Source organism: Euleptes europaea, chromosome 6 (genome assembly GCF_029931775.1).
Source record: "Euleptes europaea isolate rEulEur1 chromosome 6, rEulEur1.hap1, whole genome shotgun sequence".
NCBI classification, from domain to species: Eukaryota; Metazoa; Chordata; class Lepidosauria; order Squamata; family Sphaerodactylidae; genus Euleptes; species Euleptes europaea.
The window spans coordinates 62,987,930-63,015,810 of record NC_079317.1 but is presented as its reverse complement, the minus strand read 5'-3'; the positions used below and the strand labels follow the sequence as shown (position 1 = coordinate 63,015,810).

General features: G+C 43.3%; 1 protein-coding gene and 1 pseudogene across 1 annotated transcript; one reads left to right on the top strand and one right to left on the bottom strand.

The window, feature by feature from the left end:
- The window catches only part of LOC130478586 (eukaryotic translation initiation factor 5A-1-like), a 145,900-nt pseudogene that overhangs the window by 81,439 nt on the left and 36,580 nt on the right, over positions 1 to 27,881 (bottom strand).
- Positions 48 to 27,849, top strand: ACCS (1-aminocyclopropane-1-carboxylate synthase homolog (inactive)). The gene is made up of 15 exons (XM_056850686.1): positions 48 to 94; positions 9,185 to 9,789; positions 10,558 to 10,617; positions 11,001 to 11,071; positions 13,240 to 13,309; positions 15,328 to 15,394; positions 16,512 to 16,609; positions 17,644 to 17,721; positions 20,447 to 20,547; positions 22,348 to 22,437; positions 23,265 to 23,310; positions 23,461 to 23,602; positions 24,292 to 24,434; positions 25,605 to 25,758; positions 27,483 to 27,849. Exons 2-15 carry the CDS (start codon positions 9,202 to 9,204, stop codon positions 27,779 to 27,781), a joined length of 2,007 nt encoding a protein of 668 aa, XP_056706664.1. The 5' UTR covers positions 48 to 94; positions 9,185 to 9,201; the 3' UTR covers positions 27,782 to 27,849.

The window sequence follows — 27,881 nt, the reverse complement described above, 5'->3', positions numbered from 1 at the left end:
GGGGACAGCGCCTTCCTGGACCGGTCCCAGTCCCAGGAGGACTCCCCCAGCTCCAGGGTGGAGGTCCCCATTGAGACCAGTGTCTCGCCTTCAGGTAGGGCTGGCGGCCTGCCCCACCTACCCACCCCCGATGCCGAGCCAACCTCTCGCCTGCCCTTTCGGGAGGGCGTGGGAAAGGGCCAGAGCCCAGTAGCGCCTTAAAGACTAACGGAGATGTTTCCTGGGACGGTGGGAGCTTCCACAGCCAAGAGTAGCTTACATGTTTATTAGCGGCAAAATTGCACGGGGACACGCTTCTGCAACAACTGCAGAGAGGGTGGCTGCTGATCTCCCACTGGATATTAGAGTTGTTAACATACAAACCTTTTTGGTGGAGGGGATCTTGACATCTTTCTCTCCCACTGAATCTTGACATCTTTCTCTCCCACTGAATATTAGAGCTGTTAACTTACAAACCTTGGTGAAGGGGATCTTGACCTCTTTCTCTTAGGACATCTAGGCTTTTTAGGCGATTTTTCTGGGAGGGTAGGAGCTTTCGTGAGCCACAGCCAAGAGTAGCTTAAATGTTTATTAACGGCAAAACTGCACAGGGACACGCTTCTGCAACAACTGCAGAGAGGATGGCTGCTGATCTCCCACTGGATATTAGAGTTGTTAACATACAAACCTTTTTGGTGAAGGGGATCTTGACCTCTTTCTCTTAGGAGATCTAGGCTTTCTGGGTGATTTTCTGGTAGGGTATGAGCTTTTGTGAGCCACAGCTCATACTCTACCAGAAAATCGCCTAAAAAGCCTAGATCTCCTAAGAGAAAGATGCCAGAAAATATTTTTGTTAGTCTTTAAGGTGCTCCTGGACTCTTGCCCTTTTCTACTACTGCAGACAGACTAACATGGCGACCCACTGGGAATTATCTCCGGAAGGATGCTTTTGATCCGGGCAGAATCTCAGTGGGCTGCTGTATGCCAAAAGGGTGCTTGCCCCAGATGACCCCGCCACACCCCGTGGGCTGGACAGTGCCACGTTGTGCTCATCCAGTGTGGTGTGCGTATAGCTGGTGCGGAGGCCCCCAGCTTCACCCTGTCTTGATTTGGGTGAGGCGCAGTGGTTAAGAGTGGTGGACTCTAATCTGGAGAACCGGGTTTGTTTCCCTTACTCCTCCACAGGAAGCCTGCTGGGCGACTTTGGGCTAGTCACAGTTCTCTCTGAACTCTCTCAGCCCCACCTGCCTCATAAGGTGTCTGTTGTGGGGAGAGGAAGGGAAGGCGATTGTAAGCCGGTTTGAGTCTTCTTAAAAAGTAGAGAAAATCAGGGTATAAAAACCAACTCTTCTTCTGATGGAGGAGGAGCATGGATGCAGTGGCGCTAGGCTTTTCCCTGCTGACCCAGACATGGGGTGCCTGACAAGAAGGAGCAAGGTGGCCCCTAGCTTTGTTCTTCACTAAATCAGACACGGTGTGGTTCAGGGAGGAGGGACACAGGCACAGCAATGGCCTTGGGTCATGGCCTGGGTGCAGCTGGCAAAGAGGAGCATATTGGTGCCTGGTCCCTTTGCTGGTCCAGGTGGAACACAGCTGAGGAGGTGGCGCACAAACACAGTGGTGCCTGGCTTTGCACTGCCAGCCCTATGTGCAGGGTGGCTGGTAAAGAAGAGCTTGGGGCTGATGGCAACTGGTTTTGCCCGCTGTCAGTTTGGGTACAGTTGTGAGGAGAAGAACTGAAGTGCCCTGCTCCAGTCTGGGTGCTGTTGCAGCTGAGGAGGAGGAAGAGCATGCACATGGCAGTGTCTGGCTTTGCCCTGATAGCCTTGGTACTGTGTGGATAGCAAGGAGGGTGCACCGGCAGGCTGGTGCCTGGCTTTGTCCAGAGGCAGCTGGCACATGGCATGGCCACTGAGGAGGAACCAGGGGGATCTGGCTTCATCCCGTGCCAGTCTGAGGAGGAAGGGCACAAACCCAGCGGCACCCAGCTTCGCCTCTGCAGCCCATTCGTGATCCGACTGGCGAACTGGGGCCCTGCGGCACGTGGCATCATCCTGTACCAGCCTGTGGCTAGCGTCTACACTGGAAAAATGGATCTGGTCGCTTTCTTGAAATATGTGCTGGCTGACTGCCTGTAATTCAATGATAAGGCAGAATTGAGTATTGAAACAGCTTATGGAATGAGGGCCAGATTCAAAAGCAGAGCAAAATGAGCCTAGATATATTCTTATTACCTTTTTAAAAGGAGATGTCCGTTTGTCCACGGCACACATAACTCATCAGAAAATAAAGCTAGGAACCTAAAAATTGGCCGGCAGCTTCAGGATGATTGTGGGAGTTGCCGTGCCAACCATGAAGGGACTCTGAACATCCTGGCTGGCCCACGTTATCTTGAGAAACTGCCAACACCCATGCTGTTGGCAATGGAATCAAACGTCATTTGTGACAGGCTTAACTCATCAGAAATTGAAGCTAGGAGTCTCAGTATCGGCCACCAGTTTCAGCGTGATTGCGGGAGTTGCTGTGCCTAACAAGAAGGGCTTCAGAAACTCCTGGCCCACGTTAGGTCCGGAAACCTCGGGCTGTTTGCAGTGGAATCTCCTAAGGCTGCCTGTTTAACTCATCAGAAAATAAAGTCAGCGTGGTACAATGGTTAGAATGCTGGACTAGAATCAAGGATTTCCAGGTTCGAATCCCCACTATGCCATAGTTTGCTGGCTGAACTTGGGCCAGCCACAAACGCGTGGCCTAACCTACCCCTCAGGGTTGTTGTGAGGATAAAACAGAGGAGAGGAGAACCATGTAAGCTGCTTTGGGTCCCTGTTGGTGAGGAAAAGATGGAATGACATTTGTTAGAAATCTAAATTTGGCTACTGTTTGCACACACACACACACACACAAAAGGATGATTGCTTTTGCTGTTGCTTCATCTGGTATTCCTGCAGCTCTTTTGGCAGGAGGCAAAACTGCTCATTCAGTATTCAAACTGCTGTTAAATATTGCAAATGGAGTGTGGGGGCTCTTCTGTAGTTGAGAATAAAAGGAAGCCATTTTGCAGACAATGTGGAAAGGGGAGGGGGAGCTGGTTGTTAATGGTCAAGAGGTAAAGTGCTAAATGGTCTTCACTCAGGACCCTTGCTAAATGTAGAAACTTTTGTTGCCTGAAAGAAAACCTTAGGGGAGAGCAGGTTAGATATAATGGGAATACTCTGCAAACTAAATATATATTTTTGAGAATAAGTGGGGAGTGGAAAATGAGCATGAAGCTCAACAGCTTATGAAAATTTGGAATAAAGGTAATGACTCCTACATGTAAAACATCATCTTACATCCTATATATTCCAGCATGGGACTTTTTCAGATTCTACTACTGTTAAAGGTTAATTCCCCAAATAAAAAGGAAAAAATTATGCATTATTTTTTAAAAGGGAAGGTATGGGCATAATGGCTTGGATCAATGGTTTTCAATGGGTCTTTGTGCAAACAGCTCGAGGAAGCATGGTCCATGGTGGAGACTATGTAGTGCGCAGAACTTGTTCATAGGATCCAAGCCACTATTTCTCCAAGAGGCACATATGAAAGGGTCATGAAAAATACACAGAATCTATGAGACTTGGTCAATGTATATGGCATCAAATGAATGGAAAAATACAAAGTGTGGCAATTAGCATTAGGAACAAAGAATTTCACACACTAGAACCTTCCAAGACAAAACAGATATGTTATGGAGAAGGGGTTATGTCATGGGCAAATCTATACTTAGGTATGTTTACAGCCAGACATAAAAGCCCTATTGGAGAAGGCTTGATTATTTGCTTGTAATTCTTGCTTAAACCTCACTCCAAAAAGGGGGGACTGTTCCTAACTGAATGTTTGTTCCAAGTTAAAAAGTTTGGATGCAAGTTATATATTGATAGGAAGTATATAGAAAAGAATATAGTATATAGAAAAGAAACAGTGGAATAGCAGCCCGAACTGCCTAGTAAGCTTGCATATGATTGCACTCACCAGTCTCTTCAGGTATCTCTGTTCTTGAGTCTGCATCTGATAATGACTCCTACACGTAAAACAGCATCTTACATCCTATATATTCTAGCACGGGACTTTTTCAGATTCTGCTAGTATATGTAGGGCTTCTTCAGACATAGCATTTTTCTTATAACAGCATATGGGGGGGGGGAAGCATGTACCCTTGTGTTTGTCACTAAGTGGGAACCTGATGCCCTTTGTAGGCACAATTCCATAGTTGAACATTTCATGGGTGAAATGATTCTTAATTTCTTCTTCTCAATATTTGACCAGTATCTTTAACTGATGGCCTCATCCCTTCCCCCCATCGATGTGTGTGCCCTAAGCCATGAGAGCATGCACAGGAGACATCCCTTTTTTCGACTTGTGGAACATGAGTGAGTGATCGTGGTGAGGAACATTGGGCTTATTTATTTAGGAGAAGAGTTGGTTTTTATATGCCGACTTTCTCTACCACTTAAGGAAGAATCAAACCTGCTTACAATCACCTTCCCCTCACCCCCCCCCCCACCACAGACACCATGTGAGGTAGGTGGGGCTGAGAGAGTGTGACTAGCCCAAGGTCATCCAGCTGGCTTCATGTGGAGGAGTGGGGAAACAAATCCGGTTCACCAGATTAGCCTTCGTCGCTCATGTGGAGGAGTGGGGAATCAAACCTGGTTCTCCAGATCAGACTCCACCGTTCTCAAACCACCGCCTTTAACCAGTACACCACATATATGCTGCCTCTCCAGAGACCCATTAAGGCCTCTCAACCAGGAGTTGTGGGGTTATTAATAGGGCTGTGGCAACCAGAACAAGGAGGAGTCTTTCTGGTATTTAATGATCAAAAGATTTGGCACTCGCAGACTTTCAGCGGCCATCCCCACATAGGGGCAAAGTGTTCCTTGGGAAAGGAAACCACAATTGTGTGATTGTCTGTAAGTACCATTTAAGCACGGGCTATCTGTTGTTTGTATTGCATGGAGGCCATTTCAAATAATGTCTGCATGTGCTGCCTTATCCCTGCTGCCGCTGTAATGTGTAGCCCAGTTTTCCACATGACTTTTCTGCTGGATGTGGGGGGTTTCTATGCTAGAACAGCCTGTTCTTTCAAGTGTGATTTTTTTTTTTTTGCCTTAAATGCCTGTAGACTGGACCAAAGACAAAACATGACTGGCAGTTCCCATGTGTCTTAAGTTTGGAGGCAGACATTTGGAATGAAAACGGGTGGCTAGGTTCTTCAAGAGAAAATTGTGAGGTTTTAAAGTCCCTGTAGGAGAGGTGCTGGGCAGTCAGAAAACTGGTGAAGTGAGATTCCAAAGGCGTAATTGTAACTGCAAAAACAAAGATCAGTGTTGTAGCTTCTTGAAAAGCAGCAGGTTATTATTGTACCACCGTAAATTGGTTAGTCTTTCAGTGCCAAAAAACTCCATGGTTTTGGCTGCTGCAACTCTACTGATAGCTCCGCATCTCTTGGTGGGGAAGGGCTGTTTCTCTGCCTGCTGGTTCAGTCAACAAAAACTGTATGAGAAGTCAGGAAGAAGTTTATTCCTCCCCTAGCGATCACCTGTGTACTCCCAAGGGATGCCACTGCTTCCAAAGTAATTGGACTAATCGGACACGTTGCCCTTCTGCAGATACTTTTATTCCAAGCCCTTCCTTGCTTCTTTCTACCTAGAAGTCAGGGTTATGTCAGGGCCATGTCTTCCATGTCTATTTAGCAGCAGCATTCACTTTGCCACCTCACATCAATGTCCTATGTCTTCCCATATATCTTTCTTCCCAAGAAGGTCAGGGACTTTGCTTTGACAAACTTCTATCCCATTATGGTCTGAAGCCATAGTACATTGTCATGGATGCCTTTGGGGTAAAAAAAAAAAGGTGATTAACCCGTTTTATAGATCAATAAATGGTATCATTTGGGCTTTCAAAACACCATATGGCAATACATTCCGTCTTTTGAGCTTGCAAATAGCTTTGAGGCAGAAAGACCTTTGTTCACAGAATTTCAACATTCTTAGAATCGAACCTGACATGTGAAACATGATGCAAGACAAACGGTAGTCTAAAACCACAAATGCAGAAGAAAAATTAGTTTGTGTAATGTTTGCATTTTGTGGTTAACGGCTTGCGATCTCATAAGGACATTGGTTTAAAACTCAGTGTCGGTGGGAGACCCCTGTAATATGCAAAGTAAGTTAAATAACTGTCATTTTATCCTCCAGCTGCTGTTGCTACAATAGTATTTTCATCAAAGTACTTGAATGTGTGCAAGAAGCAAAGGTCATGTAGTCAGTTATAGAGCAAGCTTGCTGCAGGGTCCTGTTAGTTCATCCAAAGTCCTCAAGAGTGTCTGAATACTCAGACCCTTTGTTAAAATGTTAACAAGTTTCAGCAAGATCGCCTGACATATTGTGAAGGGGCTGACACTGAGAGGTAAAAAAAATGTCTTTTGCTCTTTTAGGGATATTGATCACACAGACCAACTAGGTGGCAAATACTGAAAGTAGTTGATGGCAGGAAAGTAGTTGATGGCAGGAAAACTTGTATGTGATGGGTGACTTCATGAAACAAGATGGTTCTTTGACAAACATGTATTTATTGTGATAGTTTTAATATTTGTAATTATTAATTGCTATTTCAGTGCTGTTTTGAATCAACTGAGAAAGCATGTCTTTAGATAAAGCTTAGATGCAATTATCATATGGGAGAAAGAAACTTTCTACTGATTATCTGTGAGAATCTTGTGTTATGTCTTAATATGAACCTGAGTTTGCCAGGGCTCAGTCCCTCTTTTGGTTTTCTAAAGGACTGACTGCATATTACATACTAAAGAAAGAAACCCTCATAGTCAGTATTGATGTTTTTAGCCTAATCCTTACCTATTTCTGCTCTTTACATCAGACAAACAGGCCAGTCCTAGTGTAAAAGAATAAATGGATATAAATCTGACATTAAAAACCACATTAGTCAGAAACCCATTGGAGAACATTCTAATCTTCCAAGACATTGTATTGCTGACCCAAGAGTGGCATTTCTCATACAGAGAAACTTCAGATTGCCACATGAAACTGGTGAACTAGAATTCATTAACAAGTTCAGAATAATGGACTGAATAGGGCTGAATAGGGCCGAATTGATTTTCTGCATTTCCCACATTTGTGCATATCTGCTTATTCTAATCAAGCTGATTATTTTTTGTCCTTATACCTCTGCATCCTGACTCCAGCTACCCTTCTTTGTAACACCCCTCCCACGTTCTTACTTGGATATAAGGGATGATGAATCTTTATTCTCATTTATATCTGACAAAGTGAGTTTTGACTCCCAGAAGCTTATGCCCTGGGAAATTGTGTAGGTCTTTAAGGTGCTACTGGACTTGAACTTTGTTCTCTTACCTAATCCTGCTTCTGTTGCATAGATATTTATGGAAATTCTGGACCAAGCTGTTCTACTGGTTCGTTTTATAGGAGACAGATTCTCCAGTGGTCTTTTAAATCTTCCACCGAAACGGAAGTTACGGCAGCCATGCCATCACTAGTCCGTTCATCCCACCCTATCCCACTGACTGGCCTTCTCCTCAGGGCTGTCTTAACAGCATTATAGGCCCACGGGTAGGGTTGCCAGCCTCCAGGTAGTATATCATATGCTATTATAACTGATCTCCAGCTGATAGAGATCAGTTCCCCTGGAGAAAATGGCAATTGGACTCTATGGTATTGAAGTCCCTCCCCTCCCCAACCCCGCCCTCCTCAGGCTCCGCCCCAAAAACCTCCGGTAGCAAAGAGGGATCTGGCAACCCTACCCACGGGCAAAGCTGTGCACTGGGGGCCCTACCTACACAACCACTCAAAACATTACTTTTTATTTCTGCTCAAAGGGTTATACACCTGGAAAAAAATTATATCCGCCTGCTTGCGGCAAAGCCTAAATATTTAAACATTCTGCTTCCATAATGAACACGTCCTTTCCTACATTATACTTCAGTATTTATTCTTAATCCAAACCCAAATTAACATTACTATTGTTCATTGTCTTTCGTAAAACACATGCTGAATATGCATCTTCCAATAACAAATATTTATAGTTTAGTATAGTATTTATTCATTGACAACAAGTCACAACATACATAGAATAGCATGGGGCTCTTATGCTTGTGGGCTCCCCGGGCAACTGCCCTGCATGTCCATGCGTTAAGATGGCCCTGCTTCTCTTTGTTTGCTGTGCAGCTTATGTGGAGTCTGACAATTGCTGCAGGCAACGAGACACGTGGACCAGTTGACCAGGGGGGCCATGAGCTGTGACTGCCTCACCTTCTGTTTCAGTGGCCAAAGTAAAAGGGGGAAGGGGGCATTCCACATCACAACCTGGCAACCTCCTCTAGAGGTTGGCCACCGTCTAGCCTTTGGTAGGGTTTACGTAGTGAGGTTTGATCAGAAAAACCAGGTTAGTTGCTTAGTTGGGCCCCATCAGAGTCAGACCTGATGCCTGCAGTAGGTATATCTTTGAGTGTTTGAAGACTGCCTTTCCTTCATTCCTGAGACGCCACAGCCATCTCTTGTGAATGAAGAGAAGGAAAGAGGATGTGGCACCCACCAGCGTCAAGCCTCAGAACCTGCCATTGCCCTATTTAAAGTACTGAGATATTTTCTGTAGATTGGATGGGGACAAATGCTTGACAAGGAGCATTAGTGGATCTAGAAGTAGAAGAAGAGTTGGTTTTTATATGCCGACTTTCTCTACCACTTAAGGAAGAATCAAACCAGCTTACAATCACCTTCCCTTCCCCCCCCCCCACAACAGACACCCTGTGAGGTAGGTGGGGCTGAGAGAGTGTGACTAGCCCAAGGTCACCCAGCTGGCTTCATGTGTAGGAGTGGGGAAACAAATACAGTTCACCAGATTAGCCTCCACCGCTCATGTGGAGGAGTGGGGAATCAAACCCGGTTCTCCAGATCAGACTCCACCGCTCCAAACCACTGCTCTTAAATACTACACCATGCTGGCTACACAACATCTGGTGCCTGATGCAGAAAGCTAAAGGAAACATTCAGTGGTTGTCTAAAAGTGGCCTTAGGTTTGATTCTGTGGGAAGCCTGAAACTAGTTAACTTTCCTTGTAAATTTGGCCTTTGCCAAAATGAGGATCTAAAGGAATTGCTGTAGATAATTTCCCCTTATCTGTTTACTTGTAGGTTTCAGTGAGCCCAACATGGCTTCTTCATCCAGGATCCAAAGCCTGGGGCCACGGCCTGGGTTTTCTACCCTGCACCGCTTGCGGAAGAAACGGAAAGCCCAACGGCTGAAGGACCCGCTTGACGAACTCTTGCTGAAGACCTTGACAGCTCAGAGGGAAATGGAGGAGCGCTTTCTGCAAATGGAGGAAAGGCGGCTGCAACGAGACCTGGAGGTGGAGGAACGGCGAATACAGCTGGAGCAGCGGCGTTTTGAAGTGGAACGAGACCACGAGTTCCGCATGTTCAGCGTCTTCGCTCAGATGCTCAGCATCTTGAAACAGAACAACAGTGGCTCCTCTGCGAGTGGGCTGCCCCAAGGAGTGGACTTTAGCCAGGCCTTTCCCGGCACTTCAGGAGTCCCACAGGAAATAAGGACTACACCGCTGGGGCAGTCTGCCTTGGACAGGACAACCAACATGTACAGTTCTTGTAACCATCATGATTTCCAAAGCAGCCCATACCTTTCTGTCCGAGGCAATATTGCCAGCATCTTCCATGGATCCACAGAAGAAGGATACAAGGCCTACCATGATGACAAGTATGACGAAGACAAAAATCCCAATGTGAGTGAAATCCCAATATTCCTGTGGCAGTATATTAAAATAATTGCGGAACTCCCTGCCCCAGGATGTGGTGATGGCTTCCAGCTTGGAAGGCTTTAAGAGGGGAGTGAACATGTTCATGGAGGAGAGGGGTATTCATGGCTATTAGTAAAAATGGGTACTAGTCATGATGCGTAATTGATCTGCACATAGTAAAACCAACAGTTTATGGAAAAGGAGGGTTTGGAGGAGAAGAAAAGGTACAAAAGGAAGAAAGTGATGTGAGTAGGTAAATGATGTGGCAGAAAGGCAATGACTGAACTATGCTGTTGTCTCTAAAATGTGAAGATACATATAAACTAATCTGAAATTAACACTGAAAAACAAAACTTCTGTACATGACTATACATGAACAGTATGGAATATAATTGACTAAGAAACACATTTGGGCTATGCAAATTACAGCTGAGGTCTAACTCATGTAAAAATAACTTATCTGTGTACTATGTATTTCACACTAGCTGGTGTATCAAAATTGTCATCTGAAAAATTAAATCCCCCCACAGTGAGTGTTGTATAATGCTTGATATATGAACTAAAGAATTATATTAAGCACTGGATCGATCCAGTGAGCACTTTGGAAAAGGGATTTTTAAAAATCAAATGTGTACAAATAATTGGGTTGTCAATTCTCTTGTCCACGTAACTTGGACTGTATTGATCCTTTTCATGGCAGATAGTTCCAGGGTTTTTTCTTAACAAAACTTTTCTTTTTGTCTTCATTTCAAGGGCATCATTAATCTTGGTACCAGTGAGAACAAACTCTGCTTTGATCTGATGTCCAAGCGGGTAAGCGTTGTCCTAAATGCAGAGTATGTCTCTTCCTTCTTAGGTAGAACTGGCCTTTGTTAAGGTTGTTGCTGTTTCCTATGTAAAAATAAAGGGAGACGGCCGTTAGTTTAGTTGGCTTTAAATGGAGAATAGGTAAGTTCATGGAGGACAGGTCCATTAATAGGTATTAACCATGACGATTAAAAGGATCCTCCTTGATCAAAGGTAGAAGGCGTCTGAATACCTGTTGGAGTAGACAATACTGACTTTGATGAACCAGGGGTCTGATTCAGTATAAGGCAGCTTCATGTGTTCCTGTTGCCATTGACTGGCTCTGTCTTACCTTTGTGGAACAGTTTGTTTTGTTTAGTCTAATCCTTATTGCTTCTCATTGCTTTTAGCTGACACAAAGTGACATGAATGTCATTGAGCCCCCACTGCTCCAATACCCTGACTGGAAAGGACACATGTTGTAAGTAGTCCTTGGCTTGTACTCCTTTTTCTTTTGTGTCTGTAGGCCAAACTAGGCATGACTTTTCATTTGAGTCAGTGCTGGGGTTCCCCCAGCCCAACTCTGATTGTGTCACAGCCAAATGTTACATGTGAGAAACAAAGTTCACAAGCATGCTGGGGCCCAATTCAGATTGGGAACCCAGGGCAGGGAGAGAAGGGGTTCAGCCTCCCCCACCCACGTCATTTTCCTATGCCAGAACAGCCGCAGCATTTGTTATTTGCCTTGTGCAGCACTGTGAGGCATTTTGGCACAGGAGAATGGTGTGTGGGGGAGGCTGAAACCCCTTCTTTCCCCACACCGTGGTCCCAATCCAAATCAGGCCCTAGTGTGCTTAGGAACTTTATTTCCTGCCAATAACGTTAGCTGCGACATGATCAGAGTTGGGTCAGGGGAACCTGAAGTCCAGCTCGTGCTTGATGTCATATCTAGTTTTTCCATATGTTCACTCTGTATGAATGAAGACCATCAGATTCTGGGATATTCCAAATGTATGCTTACAAACCAGCTTTATTGGATGATGGTGATGTCAACATATTTTAAGCGTTGAAAACTTTCCTCCTTCTCTTTGTAACCTTGTGTGCTTTCTCAGGGCCAGAGAGGTAATACTTTCTATAGGAATTACCATAGAGCATGTTAGTTGGGTGTGATATGACTTCTGCGTGGTTTGTATATTCTGATATATGTTGTTAGCACCTCTTCACAAAAATGGAGTGTGTAGCTGCTTCATTTCGGGAGTAGCTACATGTCTTTTATTCATCATAGGGATACTGCAGAATTAGGCTTCAGAGAGTGTCTGATCGATCTGTGTCCATTTGGCTTTACAAGACACCTGTGGATGCTCAAATTATGCTGGGAAAAATACATGGATGGCATTATGTTGAGTCTGGATTTCTGTTAGTTTGGATTTCTGGTTGAGGCCAGCGATGGTTCTCATTATAACTACTGGCCTCCCTAATCCTTTCCCCTCCCCTGCTGCTGAGCGCCACCCCCACTTATACCATCTTGGGGGTGGTCAGATCCACCTGCCCAGCTGCAGATGGCTATTTTTTTTATTTTAGCACCATTGGGGGCATTACAGTCTTATTTATTAGATTGGTCTTGGGTATTTTAATTTTTTTTATTGTTTTATTATATTTGGGATCGTGTAAGCCGCTCTGAGCCTGGCCTTCTGGTTGGGGAGAGCGGGGTAAAAATGCAATAAAATAAATAAATAAATGATGTGCAGCAGTCTTCATACCTCCCTTTCCTATGAGGGGAAGGATAAAGTGAAACCCAGTAGGGTCTCAAATGCTTGTTTTGATGCACTGCCATTGTCATCTTCTCAGCCCTTCCTGCTGTGTGATTGTTTGCAAGTGTGGCCACTCCGTAGATGCCTGCACAAAGGTTATACGGTGTATAAATGGGAAAATGTAATGGTTATGGTACCCACAGGCTGTGAAAAGGCAAATGTCAAAGATCAGCACTTTCCCAACAATACCACCTGAGATCCTTTTAAAACGGAAGACACTGTTGGCTGAACTCAGGGCCCATAGGTAAAAAAGGTTCTCAAATGGCATGGTTAGGAAGCATGGTCTCTTCCTTTTACTGCTCTCTGCTGTAGGTTCTTGACCTTCTGAATGGAAAGAATAGCATGCAAAGTCGTCCAAAGCTTTATTCTTATTTTGCAGCAGCCCATGAGATCTTTCCATGGAACAGAGCACAAGGGCTATATCCTATGGGAACAGCTGGGTTGATTTATCATCAAAAAGACCTCTTTCTTTTGTAAGATTTCAGTTCTTTATTTTAAAATACATCACAACTGAGAAAATTTGAGGGGGAAAGTTCTGAAAGTATTTCCTATCAGTGCCATCCTAAGCAGAGTTACACCCTTCTAAGCCTATTGAAAGTGCGCTTCGAAGGGTGTAACTCTTTTTAGGATTGCCCTGTAAACAGTGTTTCTCAAATGTCGCCATTAAACCTATGGATTGAAGTGATTCAGCTACTGCAAAGTGGGAGGGCATTTCTTTTATTTTTAAGCTGAATTAATTGGGGATTTTATGGCATTAACTGTGTGAACTATATGATGTCAGTTGGCCCAATAAAAATTATTTCATGGTTGCCGCATAATCCTTGTTTGTGTTCTTTAGCTTGCGGGAGGAAGTAGCTCGATTTTTGACATACTACTGCAAGGCACCTGCACCTCTCAAAGCCGAAAATGTAGGTCAATTTCCTTTCCGTTTTTTCCCCTCTCTTTATACTGGTATTCACTGTCAAATTCACTGAGAGCCAGTGTGATGTAGTGTCAGACTAGGAACTGGGAGACCCTGGTTCGAATTCCCACTCCTCACAGGGAGTGGGGATAAAATGGAGGAGAGGGGAGTGATGTAAGCCCCTTTGGGTACCCATTGGGGAAAAAGATGACTTCATCTAGAGATAGTTACCAGTCTCTAAGTGTATTATGAGCTTTCATGTGAGAGTAAACTAGACAATTTGATAGTTCCTCATTAGAATCTCCTATATTTTTAAAGGTATTCAGCAATGCCACACAGCTGGTTTGATGAATGGGAAGGATTACTGGGCAATGGGTATTTAATCTTTCCTCCAAGTGATCTTTAACATTGGAAATTCTCACCCACCCACCCCACCCCTCTGGAGGAGCAACGAGCTCCGTCTCCTATCCTATGTGTAGTTTTGGAGGAGGCATTTAATTATTTAATTGGGGGGGAAAGTTTCCACATCCCCTCCCCCAGTGACCCTTCTTTGATCTTCAGAATTAAAGTGTGTGTGTGTTAAGTGCTGTCAAGTCGCTTCCGACTCATGGCGACCCTATGACTCAAAGTCCTCCAAAATGTCCAATCTTTGACAGCCTTGCTCAGGTCTTGCAAACTGAGGGCTATGGCTTCCTTTATTGAGTCAATCCATCTCTTGTTGGGTCTTCCTCTTTTCCTGCTGCCCTCAACTTTTCCTATCATGATTGTCTTCTCCAGTGAATTGGAGTACAGGATGCTAATCACAGATCTATCCTGGCACATCTAGCTTAAAACTGGGGAAGATGGTTGTAAAAACCAGAATGGTACTTTGAGTAAATGCAAACCTAAGTTGATCTCTATATACCCATTTCTACCAAATAAAAAGTCCCTGGTTCCCGGTCACCACAGTCACAGTCCAAATCAGACCCCTGAGGCATTTGGAAAATTTGTTCCCAGCAGCTGCTCTGTGATTGAAGTGAATGAGAATCAGGTTGGGGCCCCAAAGGGGGCTAGGTGGTGGGTGGGAGTCATGTGTAATTTGGCCCGTAGTATTTGCTTGATGAACTGATGAATGAATTAATGGACTTAACTTTGAGATGGCCTTCTGGAATTCTTTGTTATGGTAGCTGAAGTTTTACAGACAGTTTATATATTACTTTGTTTTCTTGTAAATGTGCTTGTTTTTAGATGCTGCCTCTCTAGGCACCTGCTCGAGGTGGCTTACAAAGTAAATTGATACAATAAAATCATAAAAATAGCACACATTTTAATTTATGTTTATTCTTTAATTTTAATTTAAGTTCAATCTAAGCTATTTTGAGGGTGTCCGCTGGGAAGCAGAGTTTTTAAAAAGTCTAAGCGATAAACATTTTATTGGCTTGTCATGAAATATTTTATTATGTTTGACCATGTCAAAATAATAGATGGAGCTTGCTGAATAAAATGGTGCTAATTAGCTTATTCCCTGAAAGGAATATATCACCTTTTCCCAACTTTCTGATTGTTAAAGTACCTTAATTGATCTCACAGTAATACTTTCTCTTCCAGATTGTGGCTTACCGTAGTTGATCCATGGCACTTGCACAATCAAATCTTTGTCCTTTGCCAAGGCCCTGACCTGAATGGCCCAGGCTTGCCTGATCTCGTCAGATCTCAGAAGCTAAGCAGGGTCAGCCCTGGTTAGTATTTGGATGGGAGACCACCAAGGAATACCAGGGTTGCTGTGCAGAGGAAGGCACTGGCAAACCACCTCTGTTAATCTCTTGCCATGAAAACCCCATAAGGGATCACCATAAGTAGGCTGCGACTTGACGGCACTTTACACACAAACAAGGTGTTGGCATCTTGAATTTATAAGCGGAACAATTCTTTGATGCTTTGAAGAGATGGGCAGGGTTAGATTTCCATCCTTAGTGCAAGATGATTTGTATGGCGAATACTCTTTTGTGATGGAGAGTAACATTTGTCCCACAATCTCTTCTGCAGGTGATTGTGCAGAATGGCTGTGGCTCTCTGTTTTCTGCTTTAGCTACAGTCCTCTGTGACCCTGGAGGTAAGTGTGAATGAGAGTAATTTAAAACGTAGATTTGTTGGATGGAAGTACAGTAGGAATAACACAATCACTTGTATGGAGAATAGCAATGACATTATAAATGCTCATTTTTGCTGTGTACTCTACTTCAACATGTCTGAATGCTGGTCTGCAGAGTACATAGAAGATTTGTGATTGGAATTTTTTTTTTTTACATTAAAAAACAGCTGGGGGAGGTCATCTGAGCTTCAGTGCATGAGGGAAGGGTGTTTAACCCTTAGCTTGCCCTCCCACAGCTTCTCTAAACTGCAGTAGAACCCCCACCCCTGGTGCAATATAGAAGACATCAGAAGTGTCTCCAGTCTACTGTGTGGATGGCTATGTCTTGTGCTTATACCAAGTAGTTAAGACTGCCTCTTTGCCCAGTTTCCTCCCTCCACAGTGCTGTAATCTCCCAGCTGATTCTTCAGTATCAGGTTGAGGCCATTTTGGATGTTCTCAAGAAGCAGAAAAAGAATGATTCACACTGTTTCTCAGATGGATTTCTGGAGCAGATCAAATGTGGGAGAGACATGTTTCCCGGGTGCAGGGATAGGCTGTTCATCTCTTTGTGGCATTGTAAACATCTCTCCTCCTCTGAAAGGGGACGAGGAAGCAGCAGTTGAGGAAGTGTGAGTCATGTACTTCTCTCAGTATTTCTGGAGAATGTTCGGCCCTTGAAGGAGGCAGTTCCATTATTACTCTGGCTGCTGGAGATGCTGATTGGGTCAGACTAGTATATGTGTTTAATAAGGTGCTTCTTTGGATTTCCCTGATTCTCCTGCCCTTTTTTTCTTACTTGCTTAATATTGGTCATTTGATATGTTGAGCTGTTCAGTTGATATGAAAATGGTCTGCAGTCCGATATTAATCTAGAACCTGAACAATGTGTGTGTGCTGCCCTCCAAGGGGTAAAATGGAGGTTAAACATGCACCAGAAAGCCAGATTTTGGAGGAAAATTAGACTCTGTAGTGGGTTTTTCAGACATGTAAAAATGAACATTAAATTGAGACCCTGACCTCAGTTGAGTTGCCCTGTAAACTATTTCACAAAGACAACTACAAATGTGGGATAATTGGCTTTATTATTTAATTTCAGAAGCCTTCCTGATTGCTACCCCATTCTATGGGGGTATCACCCACAGTGTGTTTCTCTATGGGAACATCAAGTTGGTCTATGCCTATCTAGACAGTCAGGTAAGCTGGGGTGTGGAACACGACCGCATTTCAATCAGTGATATTCGTGAAATGTCCTATGGTACAAGCTTTGCAATTTTTTTTTTTTACCTTGACAGTTCATATGTAGTAACTTCAAATTCCATGATAGCTGGGATCCAACAGTGGGTACACACTTGAGAATATTGTTGGTTGGTTGCCAAAATGCTAACAAAGAAGTTTATTTACATTTGTGGTGAGAAAACACATGTAGAAGAATGTAGTCACTTTGTACTCCAAGGCTGAGTTCAGTCTGAAATAGCCCAAGGGGTAAGGAAGTAAACCTTCTTTCTGACAACTTTCACTTCTGTGCTAATGAAGCTGCTGGTTTTCAGGAGCAGGGAGGTGGAATGATCAGGTGAGTCCCCTGACTAGATGAAGTGGGGGAATGGTTGCTTCAGTGTTTGGGGCATACTTGTAGATAAGGTAGAGGGAAGATATTTGGGTATGGAGGAGGTGTCCTTGGGTGTACTCTTAGTCTGACCCATGTGGCTTTGGTTGGTAATTCCAAATGCTGTGAATTAGATCAGTTTGAGGTGAGAGAGAACTTTCTTCACGGAATGCTAATGAAACTGTTTCTCTCAGTGGCTAAAAGGCACATCAGTTAGTTGCTGAGAGGCCTTGAAGGCCCAATACCAGGCGCCTTATTTGATTCCAGTTATGGCCAAGCTTAGGTGTGTTCTACCCAGGACTGGTCTCCACATGCAGCAGAATAAGGTGGTCGAATTTTGAGGTAATTGAATGGACTGTACTACTTTAGACACTCTAGACAACCTTGGGTGCTCTTTTGTTTCCACGAGACCATGGCTATCAACCCTTCAGTAAAAGGTGAACTTCCAGTCTTGAGTGAATGACTGCTTGGTTCCTTACAGTTCCTGGTTGTTATCATTCTTCTTGTTCTCTGTAGTATGAAATGGAAAGGGGCAGAGCCACTTGTGCTGTGCAGCAAATATGGCTTTTCCCCTTCAGATTCGGAAGGTCTGCTGTTTTTCTTTCTGTCGTTTGGTGCGTTTCAGGTGTCTGGCACATGCACTCGTCCATTCCAGCTTACTGTGGACAAGCTAAAGAAGGCTTTGCAGGATGCACAGTCCGAGGTGAGTTGGGCTTGTTCTACACATGCTTGGATATAATTGACCAAACGTTGGGTGAGGATGCAGATCTGATGGATGTTGTTTAGTGCAATGTAAAAGCTTTGGATACAGCTTTGAATGGATCAGAAATACTGCGGCCATGGCATTGTTGTGGGCATTGACCTGATATGTTTTGTGTTTTGTTATTTTGAGGTTCTTTTAGGGCTTGAGAACCTTGGTAGGTATCTCATTTCTAATGGGATTTTTTTGAACTGGGGCAGCAACACATCAACTCGCTAACTTATCCTATGTGAAATGAATCAAGATACATGAAGGTACATGAAGAGTGAATTCTGACAGAGTTCTGTTTGTTGTACGTGTTGAAGGCAGTGGCTTTGCCCTATGTCTTTGCTACTGTTGCAGAAAGTGGCCAACATGCGTAATAAGGGTGGTGTCCTTGGGATCCATGAGCCCCGTGGCGCAGAGTGGTAAGCTGCAGTGCTGCAGTCCAAGCTCTGCTCATGACCTGAGTTCGATCCTGATGGAAGCTGGTTTCAGGTAGCCGGCTCAAGGTTGACTCAGCCTTCCATCCTTCCCAGGTCGGTAAAATGAGTACCCAGCTTGCTGGGGGTAAAGGGAAGATGACTGGGGAAGGCACTGGCAAACTACCCCGTAAACAAAGTCTGCCTAGGAAACATCGGGATGTGACGTCACTCCATGGGTCAGGAATGACCCGGTGCTTGCACAGGGGACCTTTACCTTTTACCTTGGGATCCAAGGTATGTTTGGAGGCCAGATTGGAAGGCTGAATGAGGCCTCCATTTACCTCAGCCTACTTTAGGGCTAATGTGTTGTATCACTTAAAGTGCTTGAGTAGTACCAGAAGACCTAGATTCCAATTCCACTCTGCTTTGAAGCTCATTGGATGACCCTAAACCAGTCAATCTCTCTCATCCTAATTTACCTCACAGGGGTGCTGTGAGAATAAAGCTATGGAGCGAAAGCCATGTAAGCTGCTCTGAGGTCATTGGGAAAATGATGGGATTCCTCCCCTAAGCAGGTTTCATTTAACAAAAGAAAGACTTTTGCCCTAGGTATGGTGTGGAGGTTGTCTCACCTGGGAAAAACTTCCTTCTTACGTTAAACCGATAAGTGAGCATCTGAGCTTGTAGGTGGAAGACACTTTTTATCAAGGAACAGAACTGTAGTCTATTTCAGTTTATATTGTATATATCATCTTCTGCTGCATTGTCTTCTACCTTAGTAATCCACTTTCTGTATTATGGTATGTCATGCCTTAGGCAATTTTTTGTTTGCGCTGTTTTCTAATTCTGTAATCCTAGTCCTATTGCATTGTTTATTGGATATCTTCTGCTGTCTGATTGAGTTGTTTTTTGTAATCCACCTTGAGTCTCAGCTAAAAAGGTGTGTTATATATGAAGTAAATAAATAACCAGGCTCTGACCTGGATGGCCCAGGCTAGCCTGATCTCGTCAGATCTCAGAAGGTAAGCAGGGTCAGCCCTGGTTAGTATTCGGATGGGAGACCACCAAGGAATACCAGGGTTGCTGTGCAGAGGAAGGCACTGGCAAACCACCTCTGTTAGTCTCTTGCCATGAAAACCCCCCAAAAGGGGGTCGCCATAAGTCAGCTGCGACTTGACGGCACTTTACACACACACAAATAAATAAAAGATAAAGTATTTGTGATTGGGTTACCCATTGTGTAGTTTAGCTTTAAAAATATTACAAGGGGCCCTGACAAAGGAAAGGTTTTTATTTTTTCTTGTTAAAAGTGCAGTAGAGTTCAATAGAGTTAACGCCTGCTCATCTTTCCTGGGCAGTTGTTGGTCTAGCAGGGAAAAAAGTTGGGCATCTTCTGTTTGCCTTTGTTTTTTCATTGGTGGGGAAAGGTTGTTTTGATAGGAGAAACTACACCAAGGCAAATAATTAACCTCCCCTTCTCCAGCACCATAGCTCAAAACCACATAGTGGGGGATTGGATCACAAGTGCAACAGCACACGTTGTTTCAGTTTTAACATATTAGTTCTATCAAAATGCTATTAGTGCAGGGCCTAAACAGAGAAGGTAGAATTATTTTCCTTTCTGAATGGTTTGTCCATTGATACCTTTCTCTTTCTTTACGAAGACAAATACTGCTTATTTTAAATGTTTCAGTTTGTTGTTAATCATACAACTCAAAAATATCTGTGAGGCTAAATGATTCCAACCCTATTTTGACCCATTTCTCTTTGAGAGATCCAGTGTCTGGTGTGGAGGTTACAGGTGATTTATAACAGCATACCTTCCTTTAAAAAGTTCTCTAAAAGGCCTTAGAGGCTATGGGAATAGTGGCACATTCTTACGAAAAAAGTTTTGAGAGTTTAGTCAAGCCGGGCAAGTCCTTGTATAAAATGAAGTGACCAAGCTCAAGCAGATAAATCAGGGTTTTTTTTTAAACCAAACATTTAATTAGTTGTATGGCTGCCCCTCCAGAAAATTGCTCTAGGTGGCTTACAGTAGTTCACAATGATATACAAAAATATTCAATCAATCACAAAACAACTCACATATAATAAAAATCATCATATCAAAAATAATATTGTATAAATATATATTATAGATTATATACAGTGTATTATAAATAATATTAAAATAATATAAATACTGTTTTAAAATTATTTAAATCTGACCCCTGGTGCTTGCTAGCTCGCTTCTTTTTTTAAACCCTAATCAATTTGTTTTCTAGGGTGTCAAAGTGAAGGCTTTAATTCTACTGAACCCACAAAACCCCCTGGGAGACATCTATTCTCTCTCAGAGCTTACCGAGTACTTGGAATTTGCAAAAAGGTATGCAGTCCCGGAATAGGTTGGATGTCCAGCAGTCCAACGGTCATAGGCGGGCTGCTTGACATGGAATATCCCTTCCCCCATATAAATAATTTATTCTGATCAGTGCAGCAAAGGTTTTGGGTAAAAAAGAAGTATTTCTACACCTTAGAAAACATGTCATAGCATATCTGGGTCCATAGCTCCATGGGGGTTATGCCTGCTGGTCAGATCCCCAAGATGCAAGACCTTAGGTATGCAAGACACAAATATACTGTGATTGCAGGGTGAGATAAGCATTGAGTGAAGGCAGCTTCACACACAGTTATTTTATATCAAAAGGATTGTTTCTGTGTGGAGGTTGTCATATATGTCTTTCACTGGGTGCAGATACACTGGGATATACATATACATAAGTAATGAAATACATAAGTAATGAAATATACATAAGTAATGAAATATACATGTTTGTTCGTGTGTGTGTGACACAATGACTTTGTCACACAGCTTCGTATATGTAAAATGTTTTAAATGTCAACTTTTAATATGTATATGTTGAAGTAATGGATTCTGTTACTTGAAATGATAAAATAGGAGATGGTTGGCTAGAAAAGAAATGGGGTATGACTGGTTGAATGGCGACCTAACTGCAGAAAGATTCTTTAGAATCTTGGGGATTAATATGCAAGGAGATTAATATGCAAGGAGATGCTGCTAGTTAAGGAATTAGAGTTGAAGGGAAAACTGGTGGGGAGGATAGACAGTGTACTAGCGAGATTTGAACAGTGTAGAATTATAAAGTCTAAGGAGTTAGACAGATAAAGGTTTTTAATGTTTAAAGATAGTCCAGTTAACAGTTTAGGATATGTTAGAATATTGAGATATGATATAGTTAACCTAAATGGCTGAGAACTGTGTGTGTAGAAATTTGTCTGGTGTCTTATTCACTTGAATAAATCAGGTTTAATATAAACAAAATATTACGGTGCTGTTCTCCATAACTGACTCTTTTAAAAGAAACTGGGTAAGGCTACCTTCTTAACCTATTAAGGCAGAGTATAAATGAATAAAATTAAATAAATAACAAATTATGCCCATTTACCTGCTTTCCAGAAATGTTTGGAAGTGATTTGTCCTGAAAAAGGGACCTCACACTATGCTTAATAAAACGGAGACTGCATACTTGGTAAGAAGAATGGGGATTCCAGAGTAAGGCTTAGACTAGTCTCACATCCTGTCTTTCTCAGTGGGTTGCATTATATGTAAGAGAAGAGTGGTCAGCTATGGAGAAAAGGTCTATCCGTAATCACTAGTAATGAAAGTCTGACTTGTAGCACTTAGGCAGGAACGTTTATAGCTCCACCTTTGACTTTGGATTTTGGCAGCATTCACCTTTACCTCTTACTTCACTTTGTTAACAAAGCTCCTATGACCAGAGATCTTGAGCCATACAATAAGATTAAAATTAATTAATTTTAAAATACACAGTGTTGTTAGACCATACTATAAAAAAGGTGTTTTTTAAAAACCTTTAACTCTGAATGTTCCTGGCTTTGAGCCCACAGTAAGGATCTGCTGACAGAAAGGACTTCTCTTTCTCTTGCTGCAGCCTCAAATACCTCTCCAAACGCTGCTCCTGGGGGACAGGTAACCCTCAGGAACACAGGTAGGGAGGAGTTGGAGTTCTGCAGCAGGAGAGGAGAATCAGTGCAAATCGCCCTTCCCCTGCCATTTGTGGCAGTTTTCTATGTGATCCAAACCCCATCATCAAGAACAGATTTTTATCTAATTGTAGATTTTTTCAATTTTCCTTTACTTCAGGTATGAACTACATGTGATTGTAGATGAGATCTACATGCTGTCGGTTTTTGATGATTCCGCCTCTTTTCATAGTGTGCTGGAGATGGACAGGTAAAGCCAGATTTACTGCTTCAGTTACCTGATAACAAGGGTCACAAATGCTATGCAGGGCTGTGAAGGGTGTTGCAACACTTACTAAGTACAGTTTCTGATGGGGAGCCCTGCATTCAGATGTCCCCTCAGCCATGAGATTCAGCCAGTCATTTTCTCTCAGACTTCTACCTCACAGGGTTGTTGAGAGGATAACATGAAAGTGAGTGAGACACAATATATGCCACTTAGAGTCCCTGAAAGGAAGGCTGGGATAGAAACTTAATAATAACCTTCCTTGCACAAATAGCTATTTAAAAATATAGAAGACCCTGCTGGGTCAGGAGTTGGCCGTTAGTTGTTGGTTGTAATGTAGTGCTTTGCCTTTTCGGGGCTTGTATCTTGGAAAAAATATTTCTTATGCTCCTTCATTAGCATGTTCTGAAGCCTCCAACGATTGCTTTCTGGTTTAATTCTGACAGTGCCATCCTAAGCAGAGTTACACCTTTCTTAAGGCCCTTGACTTCAGAGGGCTTAGAAGGGTGTAAAGTTTAGGACTGGACTGCAAGTCATTTCAGAAGTCACACTGAGAATGGCCACCTTATGGATAGGTAAACAGACCCTTTAAATTATTTGCATTTGTTTAGAATTTTGTTGTTTGAGATCTTCCTAGAGCATATTGTCATAACTGCACTTACTGTGTAGTCTGTGGGCTCTTATCTGAGAAGCAATGTTGCCATTTTGCTACATGTAATCTGCTCTGATGAGTTTTACAATGCTGGAGTGATGATCCAGAAGCCTCAACAATTTGTTTCTAACTTCCCTGTATGCATCTCTTTTACATACAGATTACCTGATCCACAGAGGACCCATGTGATGTGGGGAATTAGTAAGGTGTGTACCGATTTCTTGTGCAGCGTTGGGATGAAGCCAAATGCCAGGGCTATGTATGAGAGAGAACAACACAGTGTCATTGAAGCAAAGGGTTTGTTATTGTTGTGGTGATATGATTATATATATATATATATATTTTTGTCCCTAAAGGACTTTGCTACCTCAGGGATTCGTTTTGGAACCCTATACACAGAGAACCAAGATGTAGCCAATGCCATTGGTTCCTTGTGTTACTTCCATGGGGTCTGTGGGCCTATCCAGTACAAAGTTGCCCAGCTACTCCGAGACAAAGGTGAGACACAGTGTCACAGGATCCCAGTATTCTACTTTCCTCTATCTTCTATGCTAAAGCTGCTCTTGTTCACCTGCTACAGTCCCTAAGATGCATGTTGGAGTTGGCTAACAATATTGTTGGAACTGTCAAAGTTGTTGTTTATTTTTTTTTAAAGTGGGCCCTATATTCAGATGCAACAAGGCTAAAGGAAATGGTGGTGTATGCACAGACAGATCTGCTTAGGGCCTCTTTACACATTGCGTGTTTTAAAACTGCACTTTTAACAATGCTGAGTGTGAATGTGGTAAGTGTCATAAACAGTTGAGGCTACCAGGATTTTGAATTATGGCTTGCCAATGCCAATAAATAAATAAAAAGGAAAAGAAAAGAAAGCAAAGATAAGAAAAGGGAGTGTAGAGCGATGGACATATTATAATGCCTTGTATGTGACACTGGGTAATTATAGGAAAGTCCTGACCATTCTTGCTGGGATGATACCCTACATGTATGTTCATCATTCAATGACTGCAGCACCAGGTGATAACACACATATGGGAAGGAGTCCAATCACATATGATGTGTAAAACTTTCATATTATCTTACATTAGCTCCAGCACAGTCAGTTCATGGGGTCAAATAAGGACAGCAAATCAAGTGATGTACATGCATGTCTGAATCAACCCTAAATGTCTTCTCTTCTTGGCTAGACTGGATCAACCAGGTGTACTTACGGTCCAACCATGACAGGTTAAAAGCTGCCCATACCTTTGTGACAGATGAGCTCAAGACCCTTGGGGTTCCCTTCCTGAATCGCAATGCAGGCTTCTTTGTGTGGATTGACTTCCGAAAGGTCAGTGGTTTCAAGGAGAGTTCTGCTGAATCAAACCAAGGGCTCTTCTAGTTCAACACTGTGTTCCCAGGAGTGGGAAAGTAGTTTGTTGTCTTCAGCTTCTGGTACTCTAGACTTTATTGCGGCCAATAGACACAGGTGACTTATCCAGCATGACAGTGCCCTTAGCAAGGGCTGGGTCAAGAATCAAGCATGCATCTGGCATCATGGGCCTTTTATGCAGGGACGTTTCCCTGCGGTCACCCCCGCTGACTGTTTTGGTGCTTCCTTTTCATTATGTATGTCTTTTCCGCCCATCAGAGGTTGCCTTGCTCTCCCCGTATGTTTGGCCTGCATTTTCCAGCTTCTGGCTAAAACCGCATCTGGAAAACATGGGCAAAACACGTGGGGAAAGCGAGGCATCCTCTGACGGCCAGAAAAGGTAAGCATAATCAAAAGGAAGCCCCAAAGCAGTCGGCGGGGGTGACAGTGGGGAAACGTCCCTGCATAAAAGGCCATGGTTTAGAAAGCATTTCCTGTGGCTGGTATAAATACATTGCCCATATGACTCACTAGAAAGGGTTGTATTATGTCCTCATCCATTGAAATAACACCATAGAATCTACTTGCAAGTATCCCAAGCATATAGGTGTTTTTATTCGGAAATACATTGGAAGAACTTTCAGGAGTTCGTTTTATTGAGACCTTTGATTACTCATTTGTTATGGGATAGGTTTTTTTTAAATCAGTATAGATTCTAAAGTGTTTTGGTGCTTGAATTTTAATTTTTCAAGCATATTAATCAAATTATATGTTTTGATTATTTTATGTGGCTTTTATCATTGAAAACTTCCTTTGACATCACGGCGGTAACATGGCATATGATTTAGTTAAAAATGAATATCCCCCACTATGCTAGGTGCTTCCCCATCAGCTCAGCGAAGTAAGATCTCCTCCTGACCATTGTAGTGGTGGTAGTCTGGGGTCACGGCCGTCTCTTTTCAAAAAAGGTAGAAATGCCTCCCTCATCTTCTCCCTTGAAATCTAATCCCATTTTTGGCAGGCAGCACCTGTGGCTTTCTGCTTTATCTCACTTCTGTAGTGAATCTCATATATCTATGACATTATCTCATGTCCTCAGTCTCTCCCAACAGCCGTACATTTGTTGACCCTTCTGTTAACTGATTCCAGTACCTGAAAAGACGAACCTTTGAGGAGGAAATGCTGCTGTGGAGACGCTTCCTGGATAACAAGATTCTGCTATCCTGTGGTAAAGCCTTTGAATGCAGTGAGCCTGGCTGGTTCCGCATCATCTTTGCTGACAAAACACACCGGTTGCAGCTAGGTCAGTGCTGTATTTATCTTGCGCTCTGTCCCTACACAACTGATGATCCATCATGCCCATCACCTTTGTGTAGTATGGCCTGCTGGTAGCTTGACAGCGGGATGTTCTGGTGCGGTCCCAATTGGCAGCAAACCAGGTGTGTCAACCTCCTAGTGGGATGTCATATGTAGTTGCTGGGAGGCCCCTGTCAGTGTGTGAGGACCCCCTTCTTCCAAAACATGCATTTGCCTGTGGTCTCTGGCATGACCATATTTGCATCCAGACAAAAAAAGACTCAAAAGAGGAAACAAAAAGGGAGCAAACAGGAAACAATAAAGGAAACAAAGGAAAAAACGCTTTCCTTTCTCCATATTTACATCCAGACAAGCTGGCAAAAGTGAGAAAATGCCATTTAATTTTACAAATGTTGCTTAGGGAAGTCGTAGATTCTGCTTGTTTGAGATTTTATATGTACCTGAACGTGTTCATATAAATCTGTGCTGTGGCTGCAGTTAGAATACTGCATATAGTTGTGGTCACCCCATCTCAGAAAAAGTCATCATAGAACTGGAAAATATACAGAAAAGACCAAGAAGTTGAAGTTTGCTTCCTATGAGGAAACTGGTTGAGCTTTTTATTTTGTCTTGCTTTCATTACTGCCATGGGGGCCAGACGTTAAGAGGCATTATGCCTCTTAAAACCAGTTACTAAGTGGGCGCTACATGTGCATGTGGGGGGATTGTTGTTCTGCTGTGGGGAAAACGGTGCTGGATTAGAGGGACTGTTGGTCTAATTCAACAAGGTTCTGCTTATGATATTAGGAGGCTGGATTCAGTGCCTTTCTGAGCAGGGATATGTAATAGCCTTTCTTCAGGTTATCAGTTCCCTGTTGGATTGTGATACTCTTTCAGCTCTGATAGCTAAAACTGCAGCCCATATACTTAATATGCTTTCATCTCTATCCCAGAATTTGCTCAATTTCTCTTATGACTTTGTGGGTGAATTCAAACAAAACAGGTGCATATATGATTGTTTGTTTCAGTCTGTTGAGTAGTGACCATTCGTGCAAACCTGTTGCCCATTCCCGTGGGACCACAGTTAGCATTTCCCTTTGGAATTACTTTCAGAGCTGATCATGTGGTCGTCCCAGGAAGACTGCATCACATGATTCCTCAGAATATGCAGATCAGACTTGCAGTGTAAGATTGAATCAGGAAGTGCTGAACTACAAAATAGAACCATAGAGTTGGAAGGGACCACCAGGGTCATCTAGTCCAACCCCCTGCACAATGTAGGAAATTCACAGCTACCTTCCCCCCCACACCCCCATTGGCCCTCTACTCCACGCCAGAAGATGGCAAAAAAACTCCCTTCAGGATCCCTGGCCAATCTGGCCTGGAGGAAAAATTACTTCCTGATCCCAAAGTGGCGATTGGCACTACCCTGGGAATGCAAGAAAGGGCCACGAGAGTCAAACACTGATGCAAATCTTTCTGCCTCCCTCTCATGATCTGCGTAAGGTCATAGAATCAGCATTGCTGACAGATGGCCATCCTGCCTCTGCTTAAAAACCTCCAGGGAAGGAGAGCCCACCACTTCTCGAGAAAGCCTTTTCCACTGAGGAACCAAAATACCCACTTGGCTGTGATGTATTAGCAGTTTCACATGAAACTTCAATATGTTCATTACCTCATCTCTTTGCCTGAATTTTGACCCAGCCAATGTGTTCCCCTCCTTATCCGCAGGAATGCAGAGGGTCCGTGAGGTCCTAGAGCAACGTGAGCAGGAACTCCTGAATGAAGAGAGAGACCAGACCTGTCAGTCTGATTCAGAGGGCAAAGCGGACAGCACAGATGAAGTGATCTTTGTGTCCCATCACCAAGAACCAGTGTCCACTGCTGGCTGTAACCTTGGTGACCTTATTGGTCTTCTGCAGCAGCAAATGCGTTCATCTGACTGGCTGCAGAAAAATACAGTGGAGCAGTTTGCACAGGAGAAACCAGAGATCTATGACGTTTTCAGCAAGCTGGTGGGGAAGCAGTAGAGCGCTTTGATGCATCTGTGTGAAGATTGTCCCTGGAGGTCATTATGGCTGGGCTTGGACTTACAGCCAAGGATGTGTTTTCTGTATAACATGCAAACAA